A 13,925-nucleotide genomic window follows, 5' to 3' on the forward strand; every position below is an offset into this window, starting at 1 on the left:
TTGATTTTTTAAAAATATGTTAAGAACCATCTGAGAAATTTAATGTGTGAAACATTATGAGCCTTTAAAACTTTACATGCTTTTAAACAGCAGAATTGCCATTTTACCATTTCTCTGAAATAAATGTATTTCTTGTGAGAATTTGGGATCTAGCCAAGGAGCAAGGCACTAGTATTAGCTCACATTTGTTCATCCTCCTTTCCTATTTTGCAGAATTTGCAAAGTCTCAAGATCTGCCTTATCAGTCACTGTCCATAGACACTTTTTCCTACATGAATGATGAGTATGTGGTCATCGCTCAGCCTTTTACTGGAAAATGCATTTTCCTGGAATGGGACCATGTGGAGAAGACCTTCCGGAATTATGACAACATTACAGGTATGACGAGCCTAACAATATTGAGTACAGCATTAAACTGCCTTGACCAAGGCAACAGAAACAGAGGAGTTTCTGAAGAAATGCCTTGACTAGTCTTAGCGGCATTAACCCTAACATTTTACTGACTTGAGGTTGCTTGCTAAGCTGTAGCTAGTCCTTCATTCCTTTACTTGTAAATAAGAACAGTACCTATCCTACATCAAGGGTTGTTAATAGTGAAATATGATCATGTATTTAAGAAACTTAGCACAATACTGAGCATACTAAACACACTCCAAAGGGGGATTCTTCTTCAGAGTAAAAACTGAATCACAGTGCTGCATTCTAATCCAGGTTCTGCCACCATTTAGTGAGACAAGGCCATCACCTTCACTGCATTCCCATTGTTCTTGACTTTAAAATAAGAGGATAAAATAAACTGGGCCTGGTGGTGCTCATTCCAGCACTTGGAAGCTGAGGCAGGGGGACCAAGAGACTGAGCCCAGCTACATAGGAAGATCCTGTCCCAAAACATACAAACAAACAAAATGCCACAAACCAAAGGGGGCACATGGCTGGGGAGAAGGCTCTCTGTGTGCTGCACTGACTGACTACACAGGATGGAGAGCTGGGTTTGGGTCCCTAGCATCCTGGTAGAAAGCCTGGCATAGTGGTAAGTATCTGTCTGTAACTTTAGCACTCGAGAGCTCAGGCAGGTGTTCACTAGCTAAGCAGTCTGGCCAAATCATTGAGCTCCAGGTTCAGTGAGAGACCCCGTCTCAAATCAGTGGAGAAGCAGTTGAGAAAGACACCAGACATTGGCCTCTGATCTCCACACATGTACACATGGGTGAGTGCATTCCCAATACATATATACACAAACCACACACACACACACACACACACACACACGGGGAGGCGGGAGAACTATTTTAAAAAGAAAGAAAAATGGAAATAAACAGTTTCCTGTTTCTAAGAAAAAGTTTGTATAGACACATTTGTGATTGGCACAAACACATAAAGGAATATATACAGCTTAAAAATATGGTTATCGTAATTAAATCTGCTTGAATTCAAAGTAAGTGAATTAAATAAGAAGGCTATTTTAGATCAACTCTCAAACTCTGCTGCACATTTTTAAATAAAATGTTAATGTATTCCTTGAAACGAGAAGGGTTTTGTGGTCCAATAAATCTATAAGCCATATCTGCCTCTTGGAGGCTCATAATAAATATATTAGAAATTATGAGAAATCCTGCAGTGTGGAAACCTGTTGTCAATGTTTTTCTTAATTTGTTTATAGAATCTATTTTTTTTCTCCACAAAAATGCTACTGGAGAGCTCTCTTAAGTCTTGTTCCCATTTCAACAGTTTTCGAAATTGTAAAATACCAATCAAAACAGTTCTGAAAACTGTTATTTTCTTACATCATGAACCCAGCTCCTAAGAACATCCCAACCTCCTCATAAAAGATCACCATTGGCTAAGCAGGGTGGTGCACTCTTGCCATCATTAGCTGGGCAGGGTCTCATCCCTTTGTAGGCCTAGCACTTGGGAGGCTGAAGCAAGGGGATCATGAATTTAAGGCCAGTTTGGGATACGTAGTGAAACTCTGTCTCCAGCAAATGAGGGCAGAAGGCTTACCTCTAGACAAGGTACAAAGGGTCATAATTGTTAATTAGGTTTTCTCAGTGGCCATCAAGTCAAATGTCCAAATAGATAGTCCTTGCTTGATACTGAAGTTCCCCTGGGTGAAACTATCTATCCAAACTGAGATTCTTCTAGAACCCCTTTTCTCTTCATGAAAGGTCATGCTTTTTCTTCCTGGGTTTTCCAGTTTGGAACAGCTGAACTCTGGGATATTGAGCCTGAGATTTTCTGATGCGTGCACATTCCTTCAGCCACTGTTTTTTTTTCAGGACCTTGCTGTGTCATCAAGGCTGGTCTTGAACCCACAACCCCCTGCCTCAGCCCAAGTGTTAGGATTACATTCCTCATTGTGCTCAGCTTGCTCTGGTTGACACTGTAGACTAGAACTCAAAAGGAATGAATGACCTGCTTGTAGCCTTCCAGAGGTTTTGTTTTCGATGACAGTTTGGTTTGGTCCTGCTACTGTAATGAAACACCTTAGGTTGGGTAATTTATAAACAACAGAAATTATTTCTTACAAGATTTTGAAGTTGGAAAGTCCAACAGATTCAATGTCTTGTAAGAACTTACCTTTTACTTCAAAGACAGCCCCTTTTCTATGGATGCACAGAGCAAAAGGAAGGACAGAAAGGTTAAAATGATTCCCTCAAGCCCCTTGTAGGCTCTATTGCCATGAATTCATCACCTCCTAGAGGTCTTAGCTCTTCAGACTGTTGCCCTGGGAGTTACATTTCAACACAAATTTGCAGATTTGCACACATTCAAACCATACAGATCATAAATAACACATCATATGGTTACTAGTCTCTCCAACATGGACAGACATGGCTGCCTGTCATAATACCTGGGGTATTATTTCGGCCAGAATACATGTGTATCCATAGAATCCTTCTCAATGCAAGCTCGTCAAATGGTCACGGTTGCTCCATCAGTCTGTATGAACACCAAAGATGAAATCTGAAGGCCATCCCTCACACCCTGTAACACTCATTGTGCAGGAGAGACGCTAATCATCTTTTGTAGGTTAAGCAATTAGGTTAGCTTTGAAAGAAGTTTTGAGTAAAGGCAGGGGAGATAGTTTAGTTGGTTACAGGTTTGTTATGGGAGTATGAGAATCTGAGTTTGATCCCTAGAACCTATAAAAACAAAACAAAACAAACCGACAAACAAATCCTGGTCATGGTCGCACGTACCTGTAATCCCAGCGTTGAGGAGGCTGAGACAGAAAGATCCCTGTGGCTATGGGCCAGTCAATTTATCCTAGTTAGGGAGCTCCAGGTCCTGGTGAGAGACCCTACTTCCAAAACCAAGATGATAACACTTGAGGAATGACATCTGAGCTTGACTTCTGACCTCCACACGTGCGCATGCGCATGCACACACGAGCACCTCAAATTTATTTTCAATTATTAGAAGGACTTCTTCCCTCAATACCCTAGAGCTGTAGTCAGAAAAGTCTGGGGTAGATTTGCTCTGTAGGACTTTGGAGTTCCAAGCGCTGAACTCCTTCTATGAGTTAAGACTGTTTTTCTAAATGTCGCTAACAGACACCAACGTAGCCCACTGACAGACTTATTTTTAGCTGAGGTTCTCCCTAAATATCTTTAAAGAGCATCTGCCCATGGCAGTGCCTGCTCCTCTTTCACTTTTCACAAAGCTTCCTCTGCCTTTTCATTTTCTCCTATAGCCAGTGTCTTAAAGTTCCGGGTCAGCCTGGTCTACACAGCAATGACTTCCAGACCCACCAGGGCTATATAATGAGAACCTGTCTAAATAAACAAATAATCCAAAGACTCAGCTAGGCCCATATTTGAATCCCAGCTCTGTCTTTTGGTATCAGATAGTCCCTCCGAGTCTAGAAGAGTTTGCTTATCTAAAAAATGAAAGATGAGCAGGCATGGTGGTAATCACCTTTAGTCTCAATATTTAGGAGGTGGAAGTAGGAAACGCATGAGTTTGGGTTTGATGCCATCCTGGACACGATATAGCAAAATTCTGTCTCAAAAAACAGATGCAGGAGATCTTGTGTATTTTCTCTTCCCAGGGGAATCTATATGTGTTTTTCTTAGGGTTCACCTTGTTACTTAGCTTCTCTAGGGTTCACCTTGTTTCTTAGCTTCTCTAACGACTATTGGCTCGTTATCCTTTGCTTTATAGCTAGTATCTATCCACCTATGAGTGAGTACATACCATGTTCATCTTTCTGGGTCTGGGTTACCTCACATTTTCTAGTTCTATTCATTTGCATAAAAATTTCAAGATGTCATTGTTTTTTACCACTGAGTAGTACTCCATTGTGTAAATGTACTACATTTTATTTATTCATTCTTTGATTGAGGGGCATAAAGGTTGTTTCCAGGTTCTGGCTATTACAAATAATGCTGCTATGAACATAGTTGAACAAATGTCCTTGTAGAATAATTGAACATCCAATACCCAGGAGTGGTATTGCTGGGTCCTGAGGTAGGTTGATTCCCAATTTTCTGAGAAACTGTCATACTGATTTCCAGAGTGGTTGTACAAGTTGGTATTCCTAACCAGCAATGAAGGAGTGTTCTCTTTCTCCACATTCTCTCCAGCATATGCTATCATTGGTGGGTTTTTTTTTTATCTTAATCATTCAGACTGCTGTAAGATGGTATCTCAGAGTCATTTTGATTTGCATTTCCCTGATGACTAAGGATTCGTACTTCTTATACCGGCTTTTTGGAGCCTATTCTCTTTGGATGAATACCTTACTCGGTCTAAATATAGTAGGGAGGGCCTTGGTCCTTTCTCAAAGCAATATGCCTTTCCCTCTCAGAGAAGGGTGGGTGGTAGGGTAGGGGGAAGATGGAGGGGATGGGAGGAGGGGAGGGAGTGGGAACTGGGATTGATATGTAAAATGAAAAAAAGACTGTTTTCTTTTTTTAAAAAAAAAATAAATAAAAAAGACACACAAAAACAAAGATAAGAAAGGGAAAGATAACATCTATCTCAAGGTTGTTGGACTAATTTAATGATCTGACAAAGTTCAGAAATGGCAGTTTTTCATTACAATTAGGGAAATTAGTTCAGGGGTGTCAGGGAGAACATGCTGCAGGAAGTGAGAGGGAAGTGTTCAGGTCGTATCTCTGCGCGCTAAAAGTCTAGAGCAGGTTGGATGTGATGTGGCAACTTCATTGTTTATAACAAGGCCCATGGGTGTAAAGGTCCAGAACCCGAGGATATTGCTGTTGGCCCTGGAGATTGGTCCTCTCTGACAAACCGAGGGGATCTCTCCCTCTTAGGCTGAATTTTGTGGAAGCTGTCTAGCCACAGCCTGTATGTTTACATGTTCCAAAGAGGACGGCCATACAACTAACGTGTCACTTGTCTTTCCTCAGGCACGTCCACCGTGGTGTGCAAGCCCATAGTCATTGACACGCAGCTCTACGTCATTGTGGCCCAGCTGTTTGGCGGCTCTCATATCTATAAGCGAGACGGTTTTGCCAACAAATTCATAAAAATCCAGGATATCGAAGTTCTCAAAATCCGAAAACCCAATGACATCGAAACGTTCAAGATCGAAAACAACTGGTACTTTGTGGTTGCTGACAGTTCCAAAGCTGGGTTTACCACCATTTACAAATGGAACGGAAACGGATTCTACTCCCACCAATCCTTACATGCCTGGTACAGGGATACCGATGTGGAATACCTAGAAATAGCCAGACCACCACTGACCCTCCGAACACCTCACCTAATTCTGTCCAGTAGTTCCCAGCGCCCTGTCATTTACCAGTGGAGCAAAGCAACACAGCTATTCACTAACCAAACTGACATTCCCAACATGGAGGACGTGTACGCAGTGAAGCACTTTTCTGTAAAAGGGGACGTGTATATCTGCTTGACCAGATTCATCGGCGACTCCAAAGTCATGAAGTGGGGTGGCTCCTCTTTCCAGGACATCCAGAGGATGCCATCGCGGGGCTCCATGGTGTTCCAGCCCCTGCAGATAAATAACTACCAGTATGCAATCCTCGGAAGTGATTACTCCTTTACACAAGTGTATAACTGGGACGCGGAGAAAGCCAGATTTGTGAAGTTTCAGGAATTAAACGTCCAGGCCCCCAGATCGTTCACACATGTGTCCATCAATAAGCGTAATTTCCTTTTTGCTTCCAGTTTTAAGGGGAACACGCAGATTTACAAACATGTCATCGTTGACTTAAGCGCATGAGACACCAAACTCCACGGCTGCCATCGGAAACTTTCTACAGTATGTGACCTGGATGAATTCAGTGCATGACGACTCTTCTTACCACGCTAGCAGAGGAATGCCTTTCAACATTGAGACTGCTAAAGCCAACACTACCAGTATCACCGTCCTCAACTGTCCAATCCAGTGGTGTGGGGAAGTTACCTTTTCTAAGACAAAGTTTCCTTACGTAACTGTTCTTTGCAGTGAAGAAGTGTAAATAAGTGTTTAATGGTATCTGTTACTCCGATAAAGAAATATTCATATGTACTTTTCCATTTATTTATTCACGTGTTCAGAAACAACTGCCAAATAAAATGTTTACATTTTCTTTCATATCCCAAAGGTAATTATTTACAAGAGCTGTTTGATTCTTGTTGATTGTATGTTGAGGAAATAGTTTTATATAATAGGATTATATTTGGATCAAGGATTTATGGTATGAATACTGAGTAAACTTTAAAAAAAATGAACATGATTTCCCATAATTTATCAACATGTTTATCCGGGTTCTATTAGTGGGTTTTAAACGCTCAGAAGTCATGACTTTTAGGGACACTTTGAGATGAGAGGGTTAACACATTTAAATGGGAGGAAGGGAGTTTTCCTGCTATGTTCAGACTAGTCTGTAATGCGGAGGAGGGTCATCCTGCGCCACCTGATGACCCTGGCTGAAAGTGCCACTCAGCCGTCTTATAGAAGAAACTTAAGATTTAGGATTGAATAGCCCCTGATCCAGGACTTTCTAGATATCTAACTGTAGCGTCGTCTGACAGCTGCTAGGCTATAGCTTTCCGTACAGGACTTGCCTCCCACCTGCTGGCTCCGGAGGCCTCTCCCCCTCTATGATGAAGAACTTTTTGCTTCTAGACGCTGGATTTGCTGTAACTGAGCTGCCACACAGTGCCTACAGGCTCATGTTTGGTTGTCTAGGTTTCCGTTTCTGGACCACTTGAGTCATTAGTACCTTGCACACTGCCTGTTGTGTAGATGCTAGGTTCTCAGAAAACTGCTTTTCAAAGGCCGGGTATACAGTCTCATGGGAAAGTACTTGTGTGGCGTCATGTGTCAGGCTCTGGGTTCAGTCCCCGGCACCAAACAAAAGCAGTTTTGAAAACATGTGGCTCCTTCTCTTCTAACAAACTTCATGAGCCCCTCTGACCCACCTGGTACTTTCCGAGTACTTGTTGAGAGGGTAGTGTGGCTGTGGGAAACTGATACAGGAGCAGGATGCTTGTCTGCTGTAGTCTTGGAAAAAGAATGGAAGGGAGCAAAAAGTACAGAAAGACGTGGGCAGTGAGTGTGTAGATTCATCAGGACAGTCTAGATTTGGTGTGTCATCAGAACAGTCAGTGTGACTTTGCAGAAGCTAGGCTCTTTCTTTGACTTAAGGGAAGATGGAATTTCCACAGGAGAGTGTGTGGGGAAGACATTGCTGGCACAAACTAGTTGTGTGTGCTGCCTTTATGGAGGGCTTTTGAGTTAGCTTATGTTTCCCACTGAATGGAGGTGGGAAACAGCTCCCCAGGACCTGTATAAGTCTGGTAGACTGAGGCATAAGGGTCTCCATACTAATGACACAGTCTCCGAAGAGCAATACCCTGGGCCGTTGTACATAAGGACTAGATTTTATTACCTATATAGGAAAGATATTAGGTCTGGCTTCAGGGTTATAGAGGAGAAAATAGCTTAACTACTCCTGATTCTGCACCTGGGACAACTGGCTGCAGAACACCTCTTCCTCTGTTCTGATAAGCAGCATCAAACGCTTCTAGAGAATTCCTGCTTTGTACAGTCCGGGTGGAGCTCCAGCTCTGCCGTGCATAAGATTTGCAACAGGCGAGGGACTTAACCCATCTGAGTCCACTTCTTCATTTGTAAAGATGGGCGATAATCCCTACTTCCAAGGTGAAGCGAGTTAAGTGAGAAAACACACGCGCAGCAGACGGCATTTCCCAAATACAGCCTCTACCACCCGCCCCATGCTCTGTGAGACCCTGCCCCAAATTTATTAAGAGGCAGCATTTAACTGACCTGTCCTTTGTCTGAGTGGTTGGGGACTTGCTTGTAATTCATTGACTATGGTGAAAACGATACAGGTTGGCTTCCATGCTAGGTCCTAAAAACCAGGAACTCTTTCTTGCCTTGTAAATTGGGACACTTGCCTGCAGAGCCCCGAACCACTGCATAAGAAGTCTTACTAACCAGAGGCCATGGTTCTGTGTTGGAAAACAAACCCCATGGAGCAATCACCTCCTGGTGCTTTGGTCAACAGGCCCAGCTGGTGTCGCAGCCAACAGCCGTCATCAAGCACCAGTCCTGCGAAGCCTACAACTCCAGATCCTGCTATCAAGTCACCACCCGCCATCAGGCCTTCCCAGCAGAAGGGCAGCCATTAGAGAGCAGCAAACCGTCCACGATATCCCTGTCCAAATTCGTGACCCAGACTCTATGAGCATAATAAAGTGGTTGTTTTAAATGGATATGTTTGGGGTGATTTGTTGTCCAACGGCCGCCATCAGAGGGCACAGGAAACACGTGGAGCAGAACGGCCTGTGTGAACACATTTTACACAGTAGTTACCTGGTAGGCTCTGACTCGTAGCACACTGCTCACTTCTGGACCCCACTCTACCTCTCAAAGGATCGCTACTTTTATCAACACCATACCGATGTTCTCACCTTGTTCCGAACATTGCTCCAGGATGCAAAGACTCGGCCTCCATAGTCTTCTGGCCACATGTAATTTATCTTGAAGCCTAAAACATGGAGCTGGGAGGTAAGCTGGTCGAATTCAGACTGTCAGCCAGGCCTAGCTACTTCCTGTCGCAAGGGGTTATCTTTTAAAAATTCACTCTCTAGCATAAATATGGGACTGTTGATAGGGCAAGAAAAGAGTGGGGAGACAGAGACAATAAAGACCCTCCTGAGGTCTTTCATAGACATAAGCCAGCCTTTCCATGCTCCATGTCTATACATGCCCCTCTGGTCACAGATGGCAGGACCTGGGTGCACTCCCTGTCCAGCTATGCAACTGTACACCTACTCAGCCACTTAGGACACTCTTTCCCCAACTTTCCTACATTTTGAAATCTCTGTCCCGATCCTACCCATTACTGTTGCATGTGATTTCTCCTCTTCTGGCTTTGCCAGCCCATCGCTTTTACCATGAAAAGGGTCATAATTCAGTCGGCCTTGCATGTGGTTACTTGTTGATGTAACCATCTTTCTTAGCAGACTACATTCCTGAGGGTCAAGACTACATCCTAGGCTCCTGTAACTCTTCCATCTTATCTATCTGAAGCTTGAGCTCCTAAAACAGTGCTACCTAGTAGAGAGCCCAGAGAATGGGCAGAAGTCAAATAACTGGAACCCAGTTGCCTAGGCACTTCCTGTCTAAGGAGCAGCCTCTTGCTCTGCAGCTAGTTCCCAGCTCCGCAGAGAATCCTGCCCCTGATTGCCCACAACCCAAGGGGCAGAAAAGTCGACAGCAGTGTTTTCTAAACATCTATATCCTTTGGCATGATAACCCCAGAGAGAAATGCAGATCCCCAGCCAGATAGTGAGAGGTACCCAGGGAGCTTCCTCCCAAGCTGAGGATCTAAATGTCATTCTCAGCAAAACTGTGTCTCAGGCACTGGGATCCTTTATCCTTCATTCCCTTTACCCTGTATATTCATGTATACTTAACAGTTATAAATAAAATCCCCGTAGCATAAGATGCATCCTTTAATATTTTAGATATAACAGGTGATGCTTACTGGGTACTGACTATGAGCCAGCTACTATACTAAGTGCTTTTTCTGCATCATCATCCCTTCCTCTGTAATTCTAAGATTATAGCATTGTTTCACAGATGAGGAAGCATTTAGAAGGGTTTAATGAGTTGCTCATGGTCATTTAGCTGGTTAAGAAACAAAGAAAGATTCACTTGGATGGTACCTATCATTGGTAACATTTCAGGAACTGCCCAAGGACAAAATTTAAATTAAAAATTCAGGGCTCTGTAAGCTGCCAGAGACACAAACACAGATTCATGAACCTGCCCGCAGTAGCACGTTGCTAAGTTTTATACTTATGGATACAATGAGTTCAATTTTATTGAGGATGTTTATTAAACACCTACTATGTGCAGCACACCATGGCAAATGAACAAAGAAAACAAAGTAACCTTAAAGGATTTGCTAACCTTGTTTATAAAGCTGATTTATAAAGGCCAACATGTAAACCATGAGCAAATAGGGCAGAAATAAATCCTTTAAGAGTCTGGTGTCAGTAGTAACCATGTCCTCTAGGTCTTTGATGTATAGGCCAATCCTGTTGCTACCCCCAATATTCCTCTTTCTGGATCAATAGACATAACGGTGACATAGGTCTTACAATTAGGCAAACCTGGGTTTGTAAATCAGTGTGATTTTTTTTTCTAGTTTTATGGCCATAGACAAGTTAATTAGTGTTCTATAGAATATGAATAATGCTAACTATAGGGAAGGTTGGCAGATTAAATCTAAGCTTCTGAATGATCCTACTGGATGGCCACATTTTTTAAAAAATATGTCTATTTTAATTTTTTTTTTTTTTTTTTTTTTTTTACATTTTACTTACCGTGTGTGGTATATTTGTGGAGGTCAGAAGTCAGCCTGTAGGAGTCAGTCTCCTTTTGCCATGTGGGTTCTAAAGATCAAACTCAGCTCATCAGGTTTGGCAGCAGGCACCTTTACCCTCTGAACCGTCTCCCTGCCTCTTATTTATTTATTTATTTATTTATTTATTTATTTACTTACTTATTTTGAGTGTGTGTATGTGTGGTGTGTGTGTATGCGTGTGTGAGAGTGCCACAGCACATGTGTGGAAGCCAGAGGAACAATGAGTTGATTCTCTTCCACTGGGGGGTCCCAGGGATCAAACTCAAGGCACCAGGCTTGCACAATAAGCTCTTTAACACCCCCCACCCCCAGTCTTCTCCTGGTTCTCCTGGGCTGACGCGGCATCCTTAATAGCTCTATATTCCATGCAGCCTACAGTTCTGATTGAGACATGGATTGGACCATTCTGATGTATCCTCAAGTTTGGTACTGGGTAACTGAAACCCTGCTGTATAGGAGGAGCTATAGCCAAGAGGGTAAGTGGAAGGCTCCTATACGCGGTGTCAGTCATCTCTGTGACCAATGAGGATGTGCATTGGCTTCTAGAAGAAGCCAAGGGAACAAAAACCCAGGAGGTTCTGCCATTACCGTCTGTCAGATTTCCTGCGTGGGGAGGTCAGATATCCGGGTGAAGCCCCAGTGGCATTCTTGTGTTCCAACACAGACAACAGCAGTATAGCTTTCTTGGACTGCCAGTCTCCAAATCATGACACGGAGACTTATTATTAACTACGAATGTTAGGTTAGTTTAGTTTAGCTTAGACTTGTTTCTAGCTAGCTTTTGAAAACTTAAATTAACCCATTTCTATGAATCTATGTGCCTTTCCAAGGCTCGTTTACCTTATCTACATATTTCCCACCCTGCTTTTCTGCTTCCTCCGTGTCTGTCTGTCTGGCCCCTGGCTGACTGGTTGCCTCCACTTTTCTCTCTGCCCATCAGCACCACCTCTTCCTCCCATGTCTAGCTCCCGGCTGTTCAGCTTTCTATTAGACCGATCAGGTGCCTTAGGCGGACCAGGTGAAACAGCAGCACATCTTTACATTAAACAAGTGCAGCAGAAACAAAAGCAACGCACCTTTACATGATTAAACAGTGAGGCGTCAATAAATGCAGCACATCCTTGCAGAGTTAAACCGTTACTCTGTAACACGCCCTAATATAGTTTAGTACATATTCTGTCCCGCAACACGGCAGGGCTGCGATTTTCACGGATGGACTTTGGCCTCTGGGAAATTACTTCTATTTTAATAAAGCTTGCTTTTGTTTCAGTGTGGCAATACTGTGTGAGTGAAGGGAACACTCTGTGAGAAATAGCTCTTCAAACTTCTGTCTCCCGTTTGTGCCAATAAAAGCCAAACATGTCTGAACGACAGAATGAAGCAATCCACCACAGTCCCCGTGAGCAGTTCTATTCAGGAGTGATGTGTGTCTTTACTTTTGTTTTAAAATATTTATTTATGTATTTATTTATTATGTATACAATATTCTGTCTGTGTGTGTCTGCAGACCAGAAGAGGGCAGCAGACCTCGTTACAGATGGTTGTGAGCCACCATGTGGTTGCTGGGAATTGAACTCATGACCTTTGGAAGAGCAGGCAATGCTCTTAACCACTGAGCCATCTCTCCAGCCCCCTGTGTCTTTACTTTTTAGGAAGCTGTGCTGTGATTCGTATGTAGAAGAGGACAGAACTGAACTCAGGAGAGGTTTCTTGCATATTAGCTGGATGACTATGGCTGAAGTTCCTAACATAAGCTTATGTTAGTCTCAAGCAGACGTGTCCGGTGAGGGTGAGCAGACTCCCATTTCCTGGTCTCAAATGGCAACCACGTGCTCAGTAGATATATTTAAATTATCTGGATTTTTCCAAATGCACATGAACATGTCTCTACCACAAATACGGATCACTGTGGTATCAAGGGAATCAAGAGCTGCATTACAGAAACTTAACTGTGCTCGTTGAAACATGACATGCTTATTATGTTACTTTGGTTATTATGGTTGTGAAGAGACACCACGACCAAAGCAACTTATAGAAGAAACAGTTTGTTGGGGGCTTGCAGTTTCAGAAGTGTGTTCATGACCATCTGATTGGGGGCATGGCCATAGGAAGGCAGTCATGGTTCTGGAAAAGTAGCTGTGACCCTATGTCTTGCTTGAGACAGTAACCATGGGGCCGAAAGAGACAGAGCTAACTGGGAATGCCCTGGACTTTTGAAACCTTAAATCCTACTGCCAGTGCCACACCTCTTCCAGCAACGCCACCTAAACCTTCCCAAACTGTTCTACCAACTGGGGACTAAACATCCAAACCTTCAAGCCTATAGGGTTATATTCTCATTCAAGCCACCACATGTATCTAGCTTCAGAAATGCCTGAACCACATAGCCAAATATTTCCATTAGCTCTGCCATTCCTTGCCCCTTGGGGTTGTTTATTTCTGTGTTAGTATCTTCCTAAGTCTCCTTTCTTCTATGGAAGGGAGACATTCACAAGCAACTCCAGTCATTGGTCCTGCCAGCTTAACCGTGCCCAGCAGAAAGCCTGGGGACCACTTTTTCTCTGTAGTTCTAGCAAAATCTCAGGGCTGATACTCATTGGTCTATGCTAGATCTGAAAGTCATTGTGGCTAAAGGGTAGAATGATCCTGTTGTGGAATATTTGTTTACATCGTAAAGCTGTGTCTCTGCCTAAGGTGCCTTCTGATTGGTTTAACAGAGAGCTAGGTCAATAGCTAGGCAGGAGAGACTAGGAGGAATCTAGGCACGTGATTTTGCCATCCCTCACGGAGTAAGCCAGATGTACTGTATTAAGAAGAGGTAACCAGCTGGGTGGTGGTGGTGCACACCTTTAATCCCAGCACTCAGGAGGCAGAGGCAGGTAGATCTCTGTGAGTTTGAGGCCAGCCCGGTCTATAAGAGATAGTTCCAGGAGAGGCTTCAAAGCTACAGAGAAACCCTGTCTCAAAATATCACAAAAGAAGAAAAGAAAAGAAAATAACAGAAAGGAAGAAGAAGAAGAAGAAGAAGAAGAAGAAGAAGAAGAAGTAACTAAG

The 13,925-nt window shown here is 43.2% G+C and overlaps 1 protein-coding gene across 1 annotated transcript in view; it reads left to right on the top strand.

Annotated features, from left to right (window-relative positions):
- Lgi1 (leucine rich glioma inactivated 1) overlaps positions 1 to 8,631 on the top strand; it is a 40,155-nt gene extending 31,524 nt beyond the window's left edge. Inside the window, exons 7-8 of the mRNA XM_050159418.1 lie at positions 214 to 378; positions 5,373 to 8,631. Coding sequence (XP_050015375.1) covers positions 214 to 378; positions 5,373 to 6,208 — 1,001 coding nt within the window. The 3' untranslated portion in view covers positions 6,209 to 8,631. The remainder of the gene's footprint in view (positions 1 to 213; positions 379 to 5,372) is intronic.
- Positions 8,632 to 13,925: the final 5,294 nt, after the last annotated feature.

The sequence above is a fragment of the Alexandromys fortis genome, unplaced genomic scaffold, assembly GCF_014885135.2.
Source record: "Alexandromys fortis isolate MF-2015 unplaced genomic scaffold, M_Fortis_MF-2015_v1.1 scaffold_10, whole genome shotgun sequence".
Taxonomy (NCBI): domain Eukaryota; kingdom Metazoa; phylum Chordata; class Mammalia; order Rodentia; family Cricetidae; genus Alexandromys; species Alexandromys fortis.